Source organism: Entelurus aequoreus, linkage group LG09, assembly GCF_033978785.1.
Source record: "Entelurus aequoreus isolate RoL-2023_Sb linkage group LG09, RoL_Eaeq_v1.1, whole genome shotgun sequence".
Taxonomy (NCBI): Eukaryota; Metazoa; Chordata; class Actinopteri; order Syngnathiformes; family Syngnathidae; genus Entelurus; species Entelurus aequoreus.
The window spans coordinates 32,794,408-32,816,251 of NC_084739.1; the positions used below are offsets into that span (position 1 = coordinate 32,794,408).

The window sequence follows — 21,844 nt, forward strand, 5'->3', positions numbered from 1 at the left end:
AGATATTAACATTAAATGAACAAGTAGATTCATAATTCATTTTCTACCACTTGTCCTTAATAATTTTGACAAAATAATAGAATGATAAATGACACAATATGTTGGCTGAAATGTGGGTTCAGTTCCTGCTCAGTGACAGTGTGAATATTGTCTGTCTCTACATGTAGCCTCTGATTCTTAGGGCAAGTTCCTTCCCCACTGAAATATCCTCCACTTTGTCATTTACATCCCACTGCACATGGGGTAAAGGCACTTTGAATAGCAGGTGAAGTTTATTTGAGACCACCCCGTGTTTGTTCTGTAGATCCAAAGTCTACATTCAAACAAACAATTTGTTCTTTGCAAATATGCTCTATGAACTTTTCCCTCAAGGGTGGACATGTCCTTTTAATAAGGCCCTCAAAAGCACATTAGCACATTATTATGTGATTTCTTGAGGCCAGAGTCTGTTTCAGCACCTTTGCTTAGTCCCCTCAGGGAAATCGCACAATAAACAAGACCCGTTGTTTTTTTCAGGTGGGTGGCATTTGACCTGTAATTTTTGCAAGGTTAGTCAAAATCAATAGCATGTTTTGACCTGCATGACAGAGTTGGCGAATCAAAGGTTAGTATGCTTATGCAACACTTTTTGAAGCGTGGCAGCAGTCTGCTGCTGCACACTCGCCTTTGGTCTGATCTGCTGCCATCATGAACCTGAAGCTCATCTTCTTTTGCCTTTTCCTTGTTGCGATCCTCATCCCTGCTGCAGTATGTATTCACTCATCCCTACAGCCAGATGCTTAGTGTATACGACGCTGCAATATTAACTGTTGCTATTCCTGGTCATCCAGTTGTTAACCAAAGCTTTTTTTTGTTTTTTAAACACTGTAAATTAACTTATCCCAATTGGAAATGCAACATTAACAGACTTTTCAAAGTCGGAACATTTCTATTAGAATTAGTGCGTGGGATTGGAGAGCAATTTGCCAAATTGTAGTTTATTCTAGAAACTTTTTTGTGCAGCAATCATCATAAAACAGTGTTTCCCAACCTTTATTCACCCAAGGCACATATTTTAAATGAGAAAATCTCAAAGCACTGCACCAAAGAAAAATATTACATGGATGGCATGACACAAGTTAATTATGTCACTCCTGCCTCTGGGTATCATTTCCATATTATGTAGGGCTGTCAACTGATTAATATTTTAAATCAGATTAGTTGTATAATCTTTGAACTTTGATTAATCACGACAATTGTAGTTAAATATTTGCTTGCATACATTTTATTCACTTTAAAAATCACTCCAAAATTTTCACACATATGCCATTTTATTGTCAGAATTTCATACAGGAACATTCCTTTAATGCAGTGATTCACTAGTGGTATGTGGGTTCATCTAGTGCAGTGGTTCTTAACCTTGTTGGAGGTACCGAACCCCACCAGTTTCATATGCGCATTCACCGAACCCTTCTTTAGTGAAAAATAAAAAATAAAACATTTTCAAATTCAAGACAAAGTTATATGTTTTTGGTAACACTTTAGTATGGGGAACATATTCTAAGTAACAAAGACTTAATTTAGAGTTATTTGGACACTAGGGGAACATATTCTAAGTAATAAAGACTTAATTTAGAGTTGTTTGGTTAGGGTCAGGGCCAGGGTTAGAGGGTTAGGGTTATAATAAGGCCATGCCGAATAAGGCATTAATAAGTACTTAATAATGACTAGTTAAGAGCCAATATGTTACTAATTTGCATGTTAACAAGCAACTAATTAATGGTGAATATGTGTTCCCCATACTAAAGTGTTACCATGTTTTTTTTTTACTAGTGCACAAAATGAAACGTGCTTGAATATCACCTTGTTCAAACAACAAAACCAACACAGTGCATAAACTCACAACAAATTACACACCTGCAAATCAGTCTGACTTCTGCTGTTGCCAAATCCGTAATACGCCGATAGGGAGAAGTTTTTATTTACACGATGAGTCGGGTGTGTCTTGACCTCCGCCGAACCCCTGAGCCCGACTCACCGAACCCCTAGGGTTCGATCGAACCCAGGTTAAGAACCACTGATCTAGTGGTAAGCCAAAGAATCACCTGATTAAAGTACAGTGTTTTATTTTCTGATATTCAAACACAGTGTTCAAACTAGGGTTGTGCCGTTACCAATATTTTGGTACCGGTATTAGTACCAAAATGTATTTCAATACTTTTTGATACTTTTCAAAATGAAGGGTACCAGAAAAAAAAAATGTTTTTGGCTTCATTTCAACAAAAAATCCCACGATACGTTTAACATATGGTTCTTAATTTTAGAAGATTAAAATACAAATTAAAAGGCATTAAATACACTAGGCTATTCTTGTTGCACTCAAAGAACAATTTACAATTGTATTTATTACATATAGCCTGCCATAATCTAGGATTAGGTTAGAATAGAATAGAAAGCTTTATTGGCATTATGTTTTATGATTGCCACTCTTGGTCTGTGCTTTAAGAAAAATACAATCATACGTAAATACTAAAAACAATACTATGGCTAAAAGTACACATATAAGACATGTGTCAGGTAAAACACAAATTGTTAAAAATAAAACACAAATAGTAGAAATTTTTAACACAATTTAGTCATTTTGCTTGCATTAGTTTACGTTACGTGGGCGGTTTGGACTCCACTAATATTTGGCATCAAGCCAAGAAGATGTGTGTGCTTCTACGTATCTGTATGTGCATAAAAGAGGAGCTAGTTAACTTTATTAACTTTATTATCTGACTGCTTGTTATCTAATTGTTTAGCTAAGTTTGAAGCAAAGTTGGTAATACTTTAATCATGCCACCTGTGGCGAGGCATGTTTTAAAGCAGCGCTTGCAGGGTTGCACATCCGTGTTTAAAGCGACATCTTTATCGATAGTTTTGAAGCCCAAATACCTTCATATTGCGCTTCACGCACCCTCTTTATTAACCAGTAGAATTTCCTTTATTTGCACTTTGTCCTCTCCTTGCGGTTTCCCCTTGTGCGCTCTGCTGCAGCATGAAGATGAAAAACAGTACAGGTATTTAAAAAAAAAAAGTATAGTATCGTTTTTAATTAATTAGTACCGCGGTACTTTGTTAGTACCGGTATACCGTACAACCCTAGTTCAAACTGTGTGGCCAAAAATAATAAATATACTATACTATACTATGCAGTAATTCTGCAATTAACAAGGTGCGTATGTACACCAATACATATTGAACTAAACACATCTATAACTGAGTGCACTTATGTCTACATTTCATTTTCCTTTAACCCATCGCTTGGGCAAAAAAGATTATTGACATATTCAGATGACAGTGCTGATCATGTTTTGTACAAGGAGACCTGGAAAATAGTTTGTGTGATTAATCTGTGTTTATACATATTCCATAAGATATTTTTTGTGATTAATCATAAGCATGAAAATGTTAACTTTGACAGCATAGGCAAGCACGCCATCTCTCTTTAAACTTTGAAATAATGAGTATGCCATTGCAATAAATTAATTTAAAAAATAAACTTTGACAGCCAAAATCGGTACTGAATAAAACAGTACTTTTGAAATGGTGCCAGTGTTTGAAATGTTACTTAGAAAATACAATTTACTTTTTTTTTTTTAAAATGCAGCACATGCAGCTGAACAGAATAGTATAATTTAACTATATTTAAATAATATAAATACAATTTAAACAAAATTCACAAAAGATTGTGTGTATTATTACTGGGCGTGTTGCGTGTGCAGAAGTGTAAAAAGAGACATTTCCATACAAATTTATGGCATCATGCTCCGACCTGTGGTGCTTTGCCGTGTTCTGGAACATGCAACACACAACTATAAGCTGCACCTCCTTGTTTTGGCTATTAGAAGAGCTCCTTCAGTGGGATCTATAGGGTAACCAACGTTTTAGCGCGCCAAAAGTGCACCCTGGGAGATGTCTTCCCTTACTGTGACGAAGCGCAAGAAAATGCAGTAATGCAAGACTTTAAAAAAAATATTTTTTTTATATATGAGATATATTATGTCTGCTGGATCCAAATCAGTCTTAAAGGCCTACTGAAACCCACTACTACCGACCACACAGTCTGATAGTTTATACATCAATGATGAAATCTTAACATTGCAACACATGCTAATACGGCCGGGTTAACTTATAAAGTGCAATTTTAAATTTCCCGCTAAACTTCCGGTTGAAAACGTCTATGTATGATGACGTATGCGCGTGACGTCAATAGTTAAACGGAAGTATTCGGACACCATTGAAACCAATACAAAAAAGCTCTGTTTTCATCTCAAAATTCCACAGTATTCTGGACATCTGTGTTGGTGAATTTTTGCAATTTGTTTAATGTACAATGAAGACTGCAAAGAAGAAAGCTGTAGGTGGGATCGGTGTATTAGCGGCTGGCTGTAGCAACACAACCAGGAAGACTTTGACTTGGATAGCAGATGCGCTAGCCGACGCTAGCCGCCGACCGCACGGATGATCGGGTGAAGTCCTTCGTCCTTCCGTCGATCGCTGGAACGCAGGTGAGCACGGGTGTTGATGAGCAGATGAGGGCTGGCTGGCGTAGGTGGAGCGCTAATGTTTTTATCATAGATCTGTGAGGTCCCGTTGCTAAGTTAGCTTCAATGGCGTCGTTAGCAACAGCATTGTTAAGCTTCGCCAAGCTGGAAAGCATTAACCGTGTATTTACAGGTCCATGGTTTAATAGTATTGTTGATTTTCTGTATATCCTTCCAGTCAGGGGTTTATTTATTTTGTTTCTATCTGCTATCACGTTAGCTCCGTAGCTAAAGTGCTTCACCGATGTATTGTCGTGGAGATAAAAGTCACTGTGAATGTCCATTTCGCGTTCTCAACTCTCATCTTCAAGAGGATATAGTATCCGAGGTGGTTTAAAATACAAATCCGTGATCCACAATAGAAAAAGGAGAAAGTGTGGAATCCAATGAACCCTTGTACCTAAGTTACGGTCAGAGCGAAAAAATATGCGTCCTGCACTGCACTCTAATCCTTCACTCTCACTTTCCTCATCCACAAATATTTCATCCTGGCTCAAATTAATGGGGTAATCGTCGCTTTCTCGGTCCGAATCGCTCTCGCTGCTGGTGTAAACAATGGGGAAATGTGAGGAGCCCTTCAACCTGTGACGTCACGCTACTTCCGGTACAGGCAAGGCTTTTTTATCAGCGACCAAAAGTTGCAAACTTTATTGTTGATGTTCTCTACTAAATCATTTCAGCAAAAATATGGCAATATCGCGAAATTATCAAGTATGACACATAGAATGGATCTGCTATCCCCGGTTAAATTTAAAAAAAAAATTTCAGTAGGCCTTTAAGTCATCCAGCAGCTCAAAAATTTAATTGCTGGGTGGACAATAATTTTATGTCTGACAGTCTTTATAGTTTTTCAATGTTTTTTATGAAGTTTTACTTTTGTCACTCTGTAAAATCCGTAACGCAACCACAGAATTTCCCCACTGTGGGATAAATAGAGTCTATCCTGTCATAATCTGTTGGTGGTGAACCCCAAGATGCAGAGATGGCAGGCGTAGCGCAGGAAAACATGACTTTAATAGGATAACAGGAGACTGGATCACAGGAAACCAATCATCGAGCCCTGACTGGAGGGCGAGGCAGGCATAAATAGCAGCCAGATGATTGACAACAGGTGTGGCCAGGCTGCCAATCAGCAGCAGGTGAGGAGAAACAGCGCTCAGGGAAACAAGCAGGAAATGGAACCAAAATAAGGGCACTGACAGGAAATAAACACCAACTAAGTAAACACAACAAGACGTGAATGTGACAGATCGTCACATATCCTATCCAGTGAATAAATAATAATTATCCTACTAATTAAGTGAAATTATATAATTTTCTGCCACACATCGATCAATCTATCGCGGCAAACTAATGCACTGCGGCACAGTGGTTGGGAATAACTGTCATAAGGTTGGTTGTTTACTCTATTCAGTATACAGATTATTGGTGTTGAAATTGAATTTAAATGGATTTTAATAAGTCATTTAAATAACCGATTACAAGAAAAAAGTGACTGCAACCAAATTTTGTTCAACCATTCTAGAAACAAAACAATGTCTTTCCAATGATTCAGACAAAACCTAAAAAGCACAAAAAACATCATCATCATCATCATCATCATCATCCTCATCATCATCATGGGCATGACCATGAGCACCCTGAAATGGGGGCTATTAAACATGGGAAACACGAGAAAAGGAAAGAACGATTTAAGGACATAGTAGCGGGTAAGTGATCTCTTTTTTTTTTTACACATGACAGATAATGTCCGTATATTTGAATCACCCCATTTGTGTTTTTAGACCTTTTCTTTGGGATTTTGGAGGAGGTTGGTGATGACGACGATGAGGATGATGAAGTCAGTGAATGGCTTTTTGATCTCCAAGAGCCAGCGGGTAAGAAATATGACACACACACTTTCTGTCATCCTATGCTATGCAACATTGCCCTTTAAAACTCTTGACGTTACTTTGTTTTCTTTTCCCCAACTTTTTCTCAGGTCAATGCAACCCCAACCCGTGTCAAAATAACGGAGTCTGTGAGGAGAAAGGAAAGAAACGTTTCAAATGTGACTGTCCAAGACATTACAGGGGAAAGAGATGCGAGAAAGGTTTGAGAACACGTCTTATTAGGGCACAGGTGTCAAACTCAAGGCCTGGGGGCTAAATCTGGCCGGCTACATTATTTTGTGTGGCCCGCCACATCATTTTGCGTGGCCCATCCCATCATTTTAATATGGCACGCCATAATACGGCCCGCCTTGTCATTTTTAACGTGGATAATAATGTAATTTATGTGGCAGGCCAAATCATTTTATGTGGCCCACCACGTCATTTATGTGACCTGCGAAGACTGGGAAAAAAAACCCTTTGACTACGTTTGCACTGCAGGCCAAAATGGTCAAATGTGATCTTGATCAGACTGCAATGCCTCGACGTCACTTGCGTGCGCAGTTCGATAAAGTGAAAACAAAGGAAGTTAACTGAATTTCGTAAATGAACAAGGAAGTCGCTACTCGCTACTCGCTACCACTACAAAATAAAATAAAAAATCGCCACACCTTAAAAACGAGTGTTATTTTACGTGGAAATGAATGTAAGTAATGTGATATATGACTGGATATATCTATATTTATATATAGTCGAGGTTTCTGTGGTCTATCCGTTATACAATGCCCAATACCGGGGTAGAGAGGAATATACGTTAGGTCAGGGAAACCTGCGAAACAAGCTTGTAGGGATGAAATAGCCTCTGTGTATTTTCCTGACCTAACGTATATATATATATATATATATATATATATATATATATATATATATATATATATATATATATATATATATATATATATATATATATATACATATATAGTCGAGGTTTCTGTGGTTTATCCGTTATACAGTGCTCTGGGGATTTTATTCAATAAAGGCTTGTAGGGATGATGTATAATATATACACAAAGTGTACTATATTTGGGAGGGTTCTAATATTTTTACGGCTGTTAAGTAGAGGCAACAAGGACATCAGCGTGGATCTACCTTAGCTTCATACATTGTACGTAACATTGCAAGCAAATAAGGCAAAGCGTCAATTACAGAATTTTTTTGGAATCAAAATATCACGTATATCCTATTAGTTGTGCACTTTTGACAATTGATTCACCGGTAATTCGGCCGCCGAAACAAGACTTTGCTCACCGAAACCGGATATTGAGATAAAGGATTCACTTCCGCTGGCAGGCTGCGTCTTTCCCCCGTGCACAAAAATGACATAGCTTGCCCGATGCTGACGAAAAAGTCGCATTTAGTTCGCATTGCTGTTTAGACTGAAATCACAGATTCCAATCTGTTTAGGACTACCACCTGATGTGGCCTGAATCTGATGCCAAAAGATGAGATTTCAAGCACTTTGGAGCGTTTAGTCTGGCAAACAAAATAAGATCTGTGTCACTTAAGGGAAAAAAAAAGTCATTTGGTGTGCAGTGTACACGGGGCCATTCTGGCTAAATATACTTTTTCTTTCAATGTTGAAAGAAAAATGTTGCCTATGCAATTGCATATGTGCTACACTTGAATATTATCTGATGTTCCAAGCATTTTTTGGGGGGGTGGTGGGGGGGTTACCAAAAATAAACACTACATCTGTCTGTCATCATGACCTAAGACATGGGTAGGCAACCCAAAATGTTGAAAGAGCCATATTGGACCACAAATACAAAAAAGTAATCGGTCTGCAGCGGCAAAAAATGTAAAGACTTATTTAAGTGTTATAATGATGGCAACACATGATGTAAGTTGCTAATTAGCTATACTAGCCTACTGTCAAAATTAATATATTTCGCAGGCTGACGCAAATCTTCGTTGACAGAAATGTTGAAATGTAATATATATTCTACACATTTTTACAACGTTGGAAAACATTAGTAAAACTTCTCAGAGAGTGAAATAACTCCTGGAAATGATTGTCTTAGAATGGCCAAAGGTATAGATGTGCGTGTCCAACTTAAAGGCAACGGCAGGCTGTCTTCCTCTAATGGATTTAGTACAATCTTTGCAAGCTGGGTAATGTTTGCTGTGGTCTGGAACAACATGGCACACAAACAACTATCAGAAATGTATCCAATATTACATACAGATAATGTGTCATGAGACATGGAACAATAAACTAAATACACAAAGGACATAAGTAAAGGAAATTAAATTAGCTCAAATATACCTACAAACAAGGCATAATGATGCAATATGTACATGCAGCTAGCCTAAATAGCATGTTATCATGGATTAGCTTGGAGTCATGCAGTGAACAAATATGCCTGATTAGCACTCCATAACAAGTCAATAACATCAACAAGCTCACCTTTGTGTGTGCATTCACACACAGTATAAAACGTTTGGTGGACAAAATACGACAAAGAAGGAGTGGCATAAAACATGTTTTTCTGTGGCAGCGTCGGAGAAAGTTATACATGTAAACAAACTGTTGAGTCACAGTCTACACAACGGTGAGTTCAAGGGCCGCTGAAATTAGTAGGACAAAATGGCGCTCACCAAATAATCTCATCAGTGAAGCATAAACACACACATATTAAACAGTGGGCTTTCCAACAATTAGGAAGGTTTGTGTTGTGTTTGTCCTCCTACAGAAACCATATTACAACAAAAAACATATCACCCCATTTTTTTTCCATTTCCATACATTTTTGAAAAAGCTCCATGGAGCCACCAGGGCGCCACTTAAGAGCCACATGTGGGTCTAGAGTCGCGGGTTGCTGACCCCCGACCTAAGATTTCAAAGCAAATTATCCATCAATCTGTAAAAAATATAATAATCAATAACAGTTGCTTTTGCATATTTTGTAACAAACAATGCTTATATTCATACTGTATATATGTATTTAATGTAACATGTGGCCCTCCAAGAGCAGCCATAATTGCAATGTGGCCCTCAATGCAAATGAGTTTGACAGCCCTGTATTAGGGTGTAGGCATTGGTTCCAAACAGCATATAACCATTGCAAAAATAAAAATGTATTAACATTTCAGGTCGAAAAGTTTGCAAGAGAGGTAGATGTGGTCGTGGCGATTGTGTGCTGACTTCCACTCCTCCGTTCTATGAGTGCAAATGCAAGCAGCCCTTCCAGCCTCCAAATTGCAGAACATGTGAGGAATTGATCAAAACTAATAAATGTCTGCTTTTGATCGTCCCTGAGGTCAGAAAAAAAGTTGTTTTGCTTCTTCCTCAGATAATCTGTGTGAACCTAATCCTTGTAAGAATGGTGGAGAGTGCATCAAGAATGGAAACGACTTTGACTGCGAGTGTCCGCCGGGATTCACAGGACAGTTCTGCCATGTTGGTAAATACTGTACTACATCTGATCCTTGACTCATTATTTGAACTTAATTTAAGAGCGCTATCATTCCAAGGCCCAAATGATTGTTATACGGATGACGGGGAGTCATATCGTGGCAATGTGAGCGAGACAGTTGGTGGTGCTGAATGCCTCTACTGGAACTCCCATTTCATCCTGGAGAAGGGGACGGATCCTTTCAACAACTTTGAGGACAGTGACGGCCTTGGTCCTCATAACTTCTGCAGGTGGGCTATTTCGCCAGAACAGTAACAGTGTGTCTTGGCAATTTGTCCCGCCGTGCCCCTTGATATGACATCTCTGTGTTAAGAATGGCCATGAAGAGCTATTGTAAATGACAATGACAAACAGTTACAAGGGAACTTTATCCAAGGAGCATAGTCTAATTTGCATAGACGGCCATAACGCATGTGCATGTAATTATAATGGACGCTGTAGGAGAGAGGAATAGCGTTTAGGCAGAGACCATGGAAAGGAAGAAAGTGCTGAGAAGAATAAGTGGATGCAATTAATTGAATTGAGTATATAGATAATTAAAAGACAGGGTGTGTCGCAAACTTGGCAAAGAAATTTGAGCTGGTAGTCTGCACCATATTGAAGTGGAATGAGTTACGCGCCAGGATGATGAAATAATATATAAACAGCATACATTTATCCATGAAAATATGGTGAGGCTGCTGATGGTGTGTTTGACGGTGAAGCAGCGAGAAGGGAATACCGTAAAAGTTCACTCTCCAAGATAAATACTGTAGATAAATTCATAAAACTAGTGTAGTTGTTAGTAGTATATTCTATTGTATTTTTTTTTATACAATATTTATTATATTTTATTAAATTGCTTTCAATTAATGTCAATGGGAGATGTTGATTTGAGTTTGAGTTAAGCGCTCTGTCTCAGACCCAATTAAACTCATTAGTTGAGGTACTACTGCAATTGCTTAAAAAAATTAGTATCTCGAGGGGTCCGAATACTTGCCAAATATAATGACTAATTCGCTCAGTTTGCAGCATTAATCCCTCCTGCAAACGTCTTCTTATTCTCTGGCAGAGCAGCTGCATATGAGGTGTGTTTAAAAGCGGAGTTATGATGCATGCTGCCACCTACTGTATGAAGTTGTAGTCACAATCTACATTCACAGAGAGTCCCATTGTAATGGGTTCATGAGCGAGGGTGAACCTATAGACTTAGACTTAGACTTCGGCAAACTTTATTGATCCACAAGGGAACTTGTTCCACACAGTAGCTCAGTTTCAAAGGATGGAAAGGGAAAGGATGGAAAGGATAATGCAGGTATTAAGTAGACAAAAAATTTACCATAGTAGCAATACAAAATATACCATATATGTAATATTTCCATATTATATATACAGTATATAATATATACTGATATATTATATTATATTTGTATATAATATTTACAATATATAACAAATCCCAATTACCATGTACAATATTACAGTATATGTAACAGCTGCAGCAAAAAAAAAAAAAAGCAGCATAAAATAGAGAGTACATCTAGAATAGAATATAATAGAAAAGAAAAGAAAGCTTTTATTGTCATTGCTCAATTTTTTTTATTGTGTTGCAAAAGTGCTGTCAATGTGAATGTCTAATATGAATACAGATACAAGTGAAAAAACAAACAAACAAACACAATAAGAAATATAAATAGTGAGGCATCTGGCAAGGTATTTGTATAGCAAATACATTAAAAAGCACATGACATGGCATACAAATAGGAGTTTGCTATAGCGCATATAATTATTCTCATTGCACATACCATTATGATAAATAAAGTGCTTTGGTGCATGTGTTTATTCAGGGTAGTGGGAAAAAACAAACACTTGAAATGTATATGGAAACACTGATTTAGAGTGTCAGCTTCCAGTTGACACTACCTGCATGTGCATAAAAAAAACAACTCCCAAATGAACGCCTCAAAACTGAGAATCGGTTCTCATCGTTGACTTCAAAGAGTTGTTCAAAAGACTCGATTCGTTCGCAAACATCACATCTCTAGATGCGATATAATCTTCGCCAAGACTCCGAACGAGTCGTTACACAGAGGAAAAGAGACTTGGAGGATGCAAATCCTTAATTTTCCCTTATTTCCCCAAGAAATTGGCATAATTGTTTAATGCAAATGTTGTAAGTTTGTCACAGCCATCTCTGCGACATGAGGTTCGATTTTTAATTGTCAAGGTATGCAGGAGCTTGTTGGGACATTAATATCTCTTCAAAAGAGCAAAACAAAAGAACATTTGTTGTGAACCTCAATGTTTGTTGTACTTACAGAGTGTGAGAGTGATAACAACCAACCTACAAACAAAAAAATCCACATACAGCTGAACTTGAAATGATTCAACCTCCATAACTGCAAACTACTGTTATCTTATACATTTTGAAAAGAAATGTTGACTCATTTCAAGCCTCTTGTGTGCAGAGCCGCCCCTCCTTATACACAGGGAGTAGGGCCACACGGTTGGTGGGGCAGTGGAGATTGTGTCATGACCTGTTGTCCGGGTCATGGCTTGGTTTATGTCAAGTGTCATTCCTCCAATGTTTAAATCTACTTTTGTTCCCCATGTGCTTGCTAGTGTTATTGGTTGCACCTGCGTCTTGCCCTGGCCCCGGTTTCCTCCAATCCGCTCTCTCCTCCCTCTTGTGTCTAGTCCAGGTGTTTTCAGTTGTCTAATTAGTCAGAATCAGAATCAGAATCAGAATAGTTTTTATTGCCATTGTTTGAGAACGGGTTCACAAACTAGGAATTTTTCTTGGTGCAATCATGCAACATAAAAACACATATACCACAGAATAGGTAATAAAATGAGCTGTAACGGAGCTATCAGATCTTGTTATTGTTCATGTGCCTGATGACCGACAAAAACTGTATTTAGTGTATTTAGTACTGTCATGATCCGTTGCCCGGGTCATGTTATGTTTAGTTTAGAGTTTATTTCTGTTCTTTTGCTCGTTGTCATGGACACCAATTTCTTGCACCTGCCTTTGGTTAGTGGTCAGGATGCTCACCTGCTCCTGATCACTAATCGGAGAGCTTTTTATACAAGCCTCACACCTCACTCAGCCTGGCAGTCTTGTTCGCTTCTGACGACAAGTCGTGTTTTCTTGTTTTCACCACGTTTTTGTTTCATGCTGAGACTTTTGCTTTTCTCACTGTACGTGACTATATATGTTGGCTCATTTTGAGATTAAATCATCATCTTACCTGCACACTGCTTCCTGCCGCCCTTTTTGCATCTTGGGGACGCGACGACCGCTACCATGCGACCCAAACGCAACAGATTGCTCTAAAACTGCAAGGGAAACTTTCCCTAAAATGGTCAAATGTGCACTTTTGTGTTTTAATTTCATTGACTAAATATGCGCTACAACGCATTCAACTTTTGTTCAGAAGGAGCTACTTTTGCCACCGCTGACGCGACTTTCGTCTCATTCATTGTGATCGCATCACAGTGTTCAAGCTGATTGTCCATTGGCTTTAATAGGGGAGCATGGAGTGGGTTGTTTCACTGGATAAGTGCTCGGCTTTGTACCGCCCATCGGACGCTCAGCATCCCTGGAAGTAAATAAAAAGTGGGCTTGTCCTCGGCTGACCTGGACGCTGGGCTTCGGCATGAGGATTGGATGATGTGTCTGAGGCGATCTTGAAATACAAACCACTGCACGAGCATTTTTTAATTATCATTTTGTTGTTCCGAGTTGATTTGGAGAATTTTACAATCGTTTAGGTGACATTTTCTTTGTAAAATCTATTATCTTTATATATTTTCTCTTACTGTATTCGTATTTTAGAGAGTAGCTAAAAATGAGCTTCCCCTACTTGAAAGACCAGCAGCCGCCACTGCCATGGGGGGCTCCGTTTTGCGTGAATGTGAAATGTCAGTTTTAACGCATATGTATTCCTAGCCCCTTCCAGCTACGCCATTGATGAGAATATGACAAATTTCCCAAGATACTTTTACTATTGCGCCCTGCACAGTGTTAGTGCTGGGTGAGTGAAAATATATACTGGGATCAATTCCTGGCCAAAGATACACCAGGACTCAATGCAACTTCATGTTTCAATTATGTTAAATTTGTTATTTTGGACAAAAAAAAAAGTAATTACCATATTTACTGGACTATAGAGCACATAGGCATATAAGTTTCATAGAAGAAAAACATTTTTTTTTTACATATATTAGCCGCATCGGACTATAAGCAACAGATATTTACCTTGTGAAATGAGTTACTTACACAATTTTTTTGTAAATGTTTATTTACATACCTTAATTGTTTCCAAATGATGCCAGACACATGGCAGTAAAACAGCTAATCAAACAAAACAGAAGTCACCGTCATGGACCCACTGGCTGCGGAAGCTAGCTTTTTAATCACAGACTCAATAACTCCACGGTGACGTTTTAATGTATTTACTGAGGAATTTGTGAGACTGAAACAATACAAAAAGAATGCTAGTGTAAGTTAATACTACTAACACAGACCCTTGTAAACGTGTTAGCAAATTAGCTAATGCTATTGAAGCTAGCTTACATTATGATAGCACGTACAAATATGCATGAAAACACTGGTATTAAACGTGACCGTTTAGTAAATACGAATTGTTTTAGTTGTATTGTAAAACTTACAATACTTGCTAGGGGTGATGAATGAAGAAACCATACAAGTAGAACGCTATAGATGACTAGCAGATGAAACAGCAGTTGTACTTCCGATTCAAGGCACTAAACAGTAGGAAACACTGTAGACCAGTGGTCCCCAACCACCGGGCCGCGGACGGATTGGTTCCGGGCTGCACAAGAAATTTAAAGAATAAATAAATAAATAAATACAATTATTATTATGTTTTTATTTTTATTAAATCAACATAAAAAACACAATATATACATTATATATCAATATAGATCAATACAGTCTGCAGGGATACAGTCCGTAAGCACACATGATTGTATTTCTTTATGAAAAAAAATAAAAAAAATAAAATAAATCAACCCCCCCCCCGGTCCGTGTTTTCAAGCGTTGACCGGTCCGCAGCTAATAAAAGGTTGGGGACCACTGCTGTAGACCAGGGCTATTCAACTACATAATGAAGAAGGCCGCAGTTTCAAGAGTCCAAGGGCTCGGGGGCCGGACATCAAAATGTGGATGTTTCGTCAGGAAGTGCCTCTGCAGGTTATATTCTTTTGAGATTTAGTTTTCTTAATTACAAAGTAAACACATGGGCTTTCCTACTGCACTATCAAAAAATGTATTATTCTACTCTCGCTACTCAAATCCAGCGTGTGCAGCTAGTTACCAGTATGAAGAAACAGAAACTCCAGAAGTTTTATTGTGGATTGATGTTCCTTCTTCTGAATTATTTTCCTTCCTGAATTTGATTCCTTTAAACTTATTTCTTCATTTGTAAGACTGAAAATATAAACCTAAAATAAACATTACAAAAGTATAACGTCCATTGTGTATTTTACCTAAATAATGTCCATTGTGTATTTTACATGAATAAAATAGGTATAGTCTGAATACATTCACACAACTACATATGTTTACGCTTATAGAATTTAAACAACATCTACAGTACATCAAACATAGCACATAATGTAACGGTATGTGACTCATCACAATTAAACCTAAGGTGTAGCGTTGCCCTCTACTGGTCATATTTAGCACTACATGTATTAAGCGAGCTCTGATCACCCAGAGTTACTCTTAAACAAAAAGCAACACGACCACAAATACAAAATACATCACAATTTCAGCAATTTTAAAACAAAAAGAAAATAAATATCTTTTGACCAAGTTTCATGATGTGTGGATGTCTACCGTTGTTGCTGCTTGTCTAGAACACCGTGTACGTTGCTGACAAGGTCCGACAGATAACAATGACTCAATCAATTCATACTTTGTTATTTAGTCATTATTAAAAGTACATTTTTGCAACTTATTTTGATTTATTTTTAGGGTTGAATGTGTAGTCTTCTTGTACTCACTCCACTACTGCTTCGTCGTGACACATATGCCTTGCTGTTGTCCCCTGTGGGGTGGTATGATGTTTGGCGGGCCAAATGAAAAAAGCTTTGGCGGGCCAATTGTGGCCCGCAGGCCGCCAGTTGAATAGGCCTGCTGTAGACGTTCAACCTGCAGCAAGTGCAGTGATCCAACTCGTCCAAAAGATGGCGCCGTAGTACAAACAATATCACACCTTTTCAGTGTCTCTGTTGGATCTTTATGAAAACTATTTGTTAAACACAAAATGTTATGGCCGTTAGTGAAGAAAAATCCATATTTTAGTCGCACCGTTTTCCAAGCCGCAGGATTCAAAGCGTAGGAAAAAAGGAGCTGCTTATTTTAGTCTGGAAAATATGGTATTTATTTGCCGTGAATTTGTTTTAGTTCAAAACGTGCCTCAAATTAAATTCAAGTTTTATTCTAAAAGTAGAGAAAATGTTTCACATAGCTCAGGTATGATGCTCGAACACGGTTTTCCCGGTTGTTCGATAAGAAAAGAACTGAGTAAAAACTTACTTAGCACAGGAATACTAGAAGCTAAGGTAACTTTAGCACAGGAATCATGAGCTCGAAAACCAGAATGCCAACGTAACTGTTGCAAATGCAAACAATGAAGCCACGACGAGTGACCGGAAAGGGCAGGCTTGAATAGAGTCTCAGAGGAGCAACAGGTGCGCGTACAAGGCAGGTGAAAATCATAAGTAACCATGGTGACTAAAACAAACCCCCGAAGTGCACAAAACAACTAAGGAAGTCCAAAACTAACAGAACATAAGTAAACAAAATATGATCCGACCACATCGTAATACATCACAGTTTCATATCATTTCACTTTACAGGAGTAGGAAGAAGAAAAGCTTATTTAATCGTACCCCTTTCCCACTTCATAGCGTTTACAAATATATACATCATTTACTGACCTTTTTATAATAAAATATCTGTGAATTAGTATAAACAACAGTTTTGTAATATGTAATTAATTAATTCAGTCATTATTAATATACTGAGATGAAGAATATCTTATTTTCAATAAGGTTAAATGATAAATGATAAATGGGTTATACTTGTATAGCGCTTTTCTACCTTCAAGGTACTCAAAGCGCTTTGGTTGAAAGTAATTCTCATAATTCTTCTTCTTTGTACTTTGTAAGCACTATTCATTTGAACAACCTCTTGAACTGGATCATATCAGTACAATGTTTAACTTCTTTACTTAATCCATTCCATCATTTAATTCCACATCGTTTTTTCTGTTTGCAATTTTACCAAATCATCAAACTTTAATATTTTTGACTCAATAAATAAAGTGTTTGTATGTGCTCTATATCCAACATTATGTATCAGTCTAATTGATCTTTTTTGTAACACGGTTAACGAATGTAGCGCACATTTGTAGTTATTTCCCCACATTTCTGCACAATAACTCAGATATGGTAATACTATAGTGGCGAGCAGTAGAGAATGTGAAGTGATTTGTTCAACCAAATATTGTGTTTTTTTCCATATACAACAACCTATCTGGACTCGATAAGAGAATCGATAAGGAATCGGTTCGATAATAGGATTCGATAATAGGCTCGAACTCGATAATTTCTTATCAAACATCATCCCTAAAGAAATGTGAACATTTTTGCATGGGCTGGAGCTGAAAATAAGATTTTGCTGAGGCCCTAATTATGCCCATAATGTGAGATATTTTTGTTGCCTTTAGAAATCCAGATGGAGACTTGATGCCGTGGTGTTTCTTCAGAAGAGGCAAAAAGCTGCTGTGGAACTACTGTGATGTCAATGAGTGTTCCGATGGTACGTCAACTCTTTCTCTTTCAAGCGCACATAAACAAAAGTAATGTCTCATATAAGTATGTTTTTGTGGTGGCACTTAGAAATTTCCCCTTCAGCCCCCCCTGCTACCTCTGCGCCTTCAGCCCCCCCTGCGACCCCTGCGCCTTCAGCTCCCTCTCAGCCTACTCAAAATCTCCAGCCGCCACCACCTGCCCCAACCCAAAAGCCCACCCAGGCTCCCCAACCTAGTATAGTTGTACCCACTGCCACACTTTCACCACAACAATTCAGCTCCTGTGGGAAGCCTCAGCCAAAGAAAGTCATGACCCGGATCTTTGGAGGATTGAAGGTGCCACCGGGGGCCACACCTTGGCAGGTGTCCCTCCAAATCAGAACAAAGGGCTCTGCCCAGTCACACAGGCACATCTGTGGAGGCGTTCTCATTGAAAGCTGCTGGGTACTCACAGCTGGACATTGCATGTAAGAACAATCTGAATAGATACAAAAACATGCAAATATCTTCAACTTGTGGTGTTACCTTTTTGTGTTTGAACAGCGAACCAGGAAATGACATGCAGGTGGTTCTGGGGGGGCTGTCTCTGGATGTTGACGAGCCCACTGAACAGATCATTAACGTTGAAGAGGCTATTGTGCATGAGAACTACAGGGAGACTCCAGCATCAGTTCACAATGACATAGGTGAGAACTTTTATAGAGTTGAACATCAAAACATTTTAATTAAATCTAAATAGTGGAGTTTGCATGTTCTCCCCGTGACTGCGTGGGTTCCCTCCGGGTACTCCGGCTTCCTCCCACCTCCAAAGACATGCACCTGGGGATAGGTTGATTGGCAACACTAAATTGGCCCTAGTGTGTGAATGTTGTCTGTCTATCTGTGTTGGCCCTGCGATGAGGTGGTGACTTGTCCAGGGTGTACCCCGCCTTCTGCCCGATTGTAGCTGAGATAGGCTCCAGCGCCCCCCGCGACCCCGAAGGGAATAAGCGGTAGAAAATGGATGGATGGATGGATAGTGGTGGACAATTCTAGATGTGTTTTTGTTTTAGTGGAAATTTAATTCAGACCAGTTCAAAATTAGCTGCAAGTGACACAGCAACGTAGCAAAATATGTGTGTGGCCAATGTATAATTTTTGTTTTATGAAAGGGAATTGAAAAACAAAATATGATTGGTTTATTTAAATTTACTTTTGAAATACAAAAATTAAGATAGATAAGCAAAAAAAACTAAATACAGAAGTTTTAATTGAAAAATAAAGTGTTAAAGTGTTGACATAAAGCGTTAATATTTTTCATGTAGAAAAGCAACTATATACTAGATCAAAAACAGTTGGATTCCTATGTGATATGTTATGACAAAAATTAAAATTACCAGTCAGCAGACAATAAATTATTAAAAACATGTTGGGTTTTTTTCATGAATAGACACCGGAACTGAATTTTGCCTGTAGAAAAAAAGCCTGTAGCCTGTTTGGTTGTATCTTGTGTCAGAAAGACCAGGTGATCACAGATCAGTATGTTTTTATACATAAACACAGAATGATATAATGAAAATCAAACCAATTTTCTAGATGTACTGTGGTTATTGCTCTTCGACAGTATAAAATAAAAATGTTGTTCAATTGTATTTTTTTGTATTTCAAAATGAAATTAATCCCCCTCACGAAAAAAATAAAGCAATGACCAAAACATACTATACACTGACTGTGTGTATATATATTCTATTCATTTAAAAGTTTAAATATAGAATTTCTAAGTATTTGAAATGTTCAAGATTAGGCTGGAAGTTATTATTCTTTGGAATGGTTTAAATAATTTAAAAAAAAGATATAAATAACTTTCAAAATGTAAAAAATGCATCATCTCCTCATTTGTGTGTAACTGTGCCAGTTTGCACAAACATTTCAAACGTGCTAAATATACTGTAAATGCAAAATGGCCGCAGAACAGTTTTAGTCTTGATAAATCACATTGTAAGCGCTTAATGACTATATATGCATCTTTTCTCCCAAGTATTATGGGGGAGACCATAGCCGCAGAACAGTTTTAGTTTTGATGAATCACATTGCAAGCACTAAATGATTTTATTTGCATCTTTTCCCCCCAGAGTTGTGGGAATTCTGATAATCAGCATATTGTATATTTTTCATATGCATCATAACAGACACACTAAATGGATTGTGCTCTCTATTTTGCTCATTTCAGAGCAAAATAGCACAAAATTAGTACATCAGATTTGCGTGCACAATCAAGTTTGCACATGTTTTATTACATGCAAACCTTTAGTAGATCACCCGTAGTCTTTCTTGATTTTAAAACTTTACTTTGTGTCATTTCCCGCTACAGTGCTGCATTAGATAACCAGTCAACAATTAAAAAGGCATTATAACTTAGAATTCCACTGTGGTATATGTAATATTCCTATGAGTCCAAACAGAAGCTAAAACTGTCGGCATAATAAAAAATCATTAGACATGATTGAGTGTATCTAAGAATATTCATTACATTATCCCACTCATATAGCTTTGCTAAGACTGGAAGATACTGATGGTGTTTGTGCCAGTGAGACCCAGTTTGTGAAGGCTGCCTGCTTGCCTGACGGCCCACTAGATGACGGGATGGAATGTACCATATCTGGTTGGGGTGCCACTGAGGAATGTAAGTTCTTGAAATAGAGTTTCCACTGGATAATGTATTTGTTTCAATTGAAAGAACCTTACTTTACTAATTCACATCGCTATTCTTATGTGCAGCCGACTATGGTTCCAACCATTTGCTGCAAGCCAACGTTCTGCTGATCAACCAGGATAAATGCTCTGAAAGCAAGATTTATGGCAATGTTTTGGATAACAGCATGTTCTGCGCTGGCCACCTAAAAGGAGAGGTAGATTCATGCCAGGTGAGTGAGGACCAAGTTACATATTACTCATACAGTGAAGATCTGATTTGACTTTTTTAATCTTGTTGCAGGGTGACTCTGGAGGACCGCTGACTTGCGAGCAGAACAACGTCCACGTTGTTTACGGCTTGGTTAGCTGGGGAGATGAGTGTGGCAAGAAGAATAAACCGGGGGTGTATGCTCGGGTCACTAACTTCCTGGATTGGATCAAGTCAAAGACTCAAGCCAAACCTTAATAAACAGCCGCCTACAAGAGTAGCATAGCACTCTGGGTGAATAATAATAATCCATCCATCCATTTTCTACTAATTATAATGATTATTATTATTATCATTAATATTATTTTTATTATTATTTAAATAATACAAATAATAATAATGATGCACTAGACCCAACTATTGATTTGGAATTTTGTGTTTTGTTTTTCCTGTAAGTATAATTATTTCAATCCAATAGGTCCTTTTAAAGGATAACAACTGAAATTGTCTGTACATTTGCTTTTGATGTAATGTGTTTAATTGCTTATGGAGTGGCTTGTACACAAAGAAATCCTACAATCTTGGTTTTGACCAGAAATTATCCATGTTTGTCATGTTCACCCATACACGTGTGAATTGAATCTAGAATGCATTAGCACATAAAACCTGAAATGAACATCCAATAACATCAGAGTGGCGCATTCTGATTGTTAGCTTGACCCCGGGATGCAGAGAATGCAGGTGAGATGGGAACAGCAGGCAAAAGCTACAATGGTAATGCAGGAATTTAGGAATGATAGCGAAACACTGTGGCATGCAGAAGGTGAAGCATACAGGATATAGCAAAAAATAACACGATGAATCAGCATCGCCTGACACCTAGTGCTGGTAAATTAACCCTCCTAATTACAAATACAGCACAGGTCTGGAGGAACAGCGGCGAAGTTAGTGAAACAAAAAAGAGCACATGATATCAATACAGCAAAACATAATGCAAAATCAAAACAGTCATGATGAATCAAGATAAATATAACACAACTTGCTGTTCTTTTTTATCATGTATGAGAGAAAAAATTGGTTCAGTGATGGTGCTCCTAGTTCAAAACATCCATCCATCCATCCATTTTCTACCGCTTGTCCCTCCCCGGGTTGCGGGGGTGCTGGAGCCTATCCCAGCTGTAATTAAAAACATCCGTATCTCAAACCAACATCTTCAATTGGT

At 38.0% G+C, this 21,844-nt stretch overlaps 1 protein-coding gene across 1 annotated transcript; it reads left to right on the forward strand.

Moving 5' to 3' along the window:
- Positions 1–616: 616 nt before the first annotated feature.
- habp2 (hyaluronan binding protein 2) lies at positions 617–21,206 on the forward strand. Its single transcript, XM_062058606.1, has 13 exons — positions 617–747; positions 6,124–6,277; positions 6,353–6,445; positions 6,550–6,660; positions 9,593–9,709; positions 9,793–9,903; positions 9,974–10,145; positions 17,658–17,749; positions 17,830–18,208; positions 18,285–18,427; positions 20,269–20,403; positions 20,499–20,644; positions 20,716–21,206. Exons 1-13 carry the CDS (start codon positions 688–690, stop codon positions 20,878–20,880), a joined length of 1,878 nt encoding a protein of 625 aa, XP_061914590.1. The 5' UTR covers positions 617–687; the 3' UTR covers positions 20,881–21,206.
- The last annotated feature ends 638 nt before the right edge of the window (positions 21,207–21,844 follow it).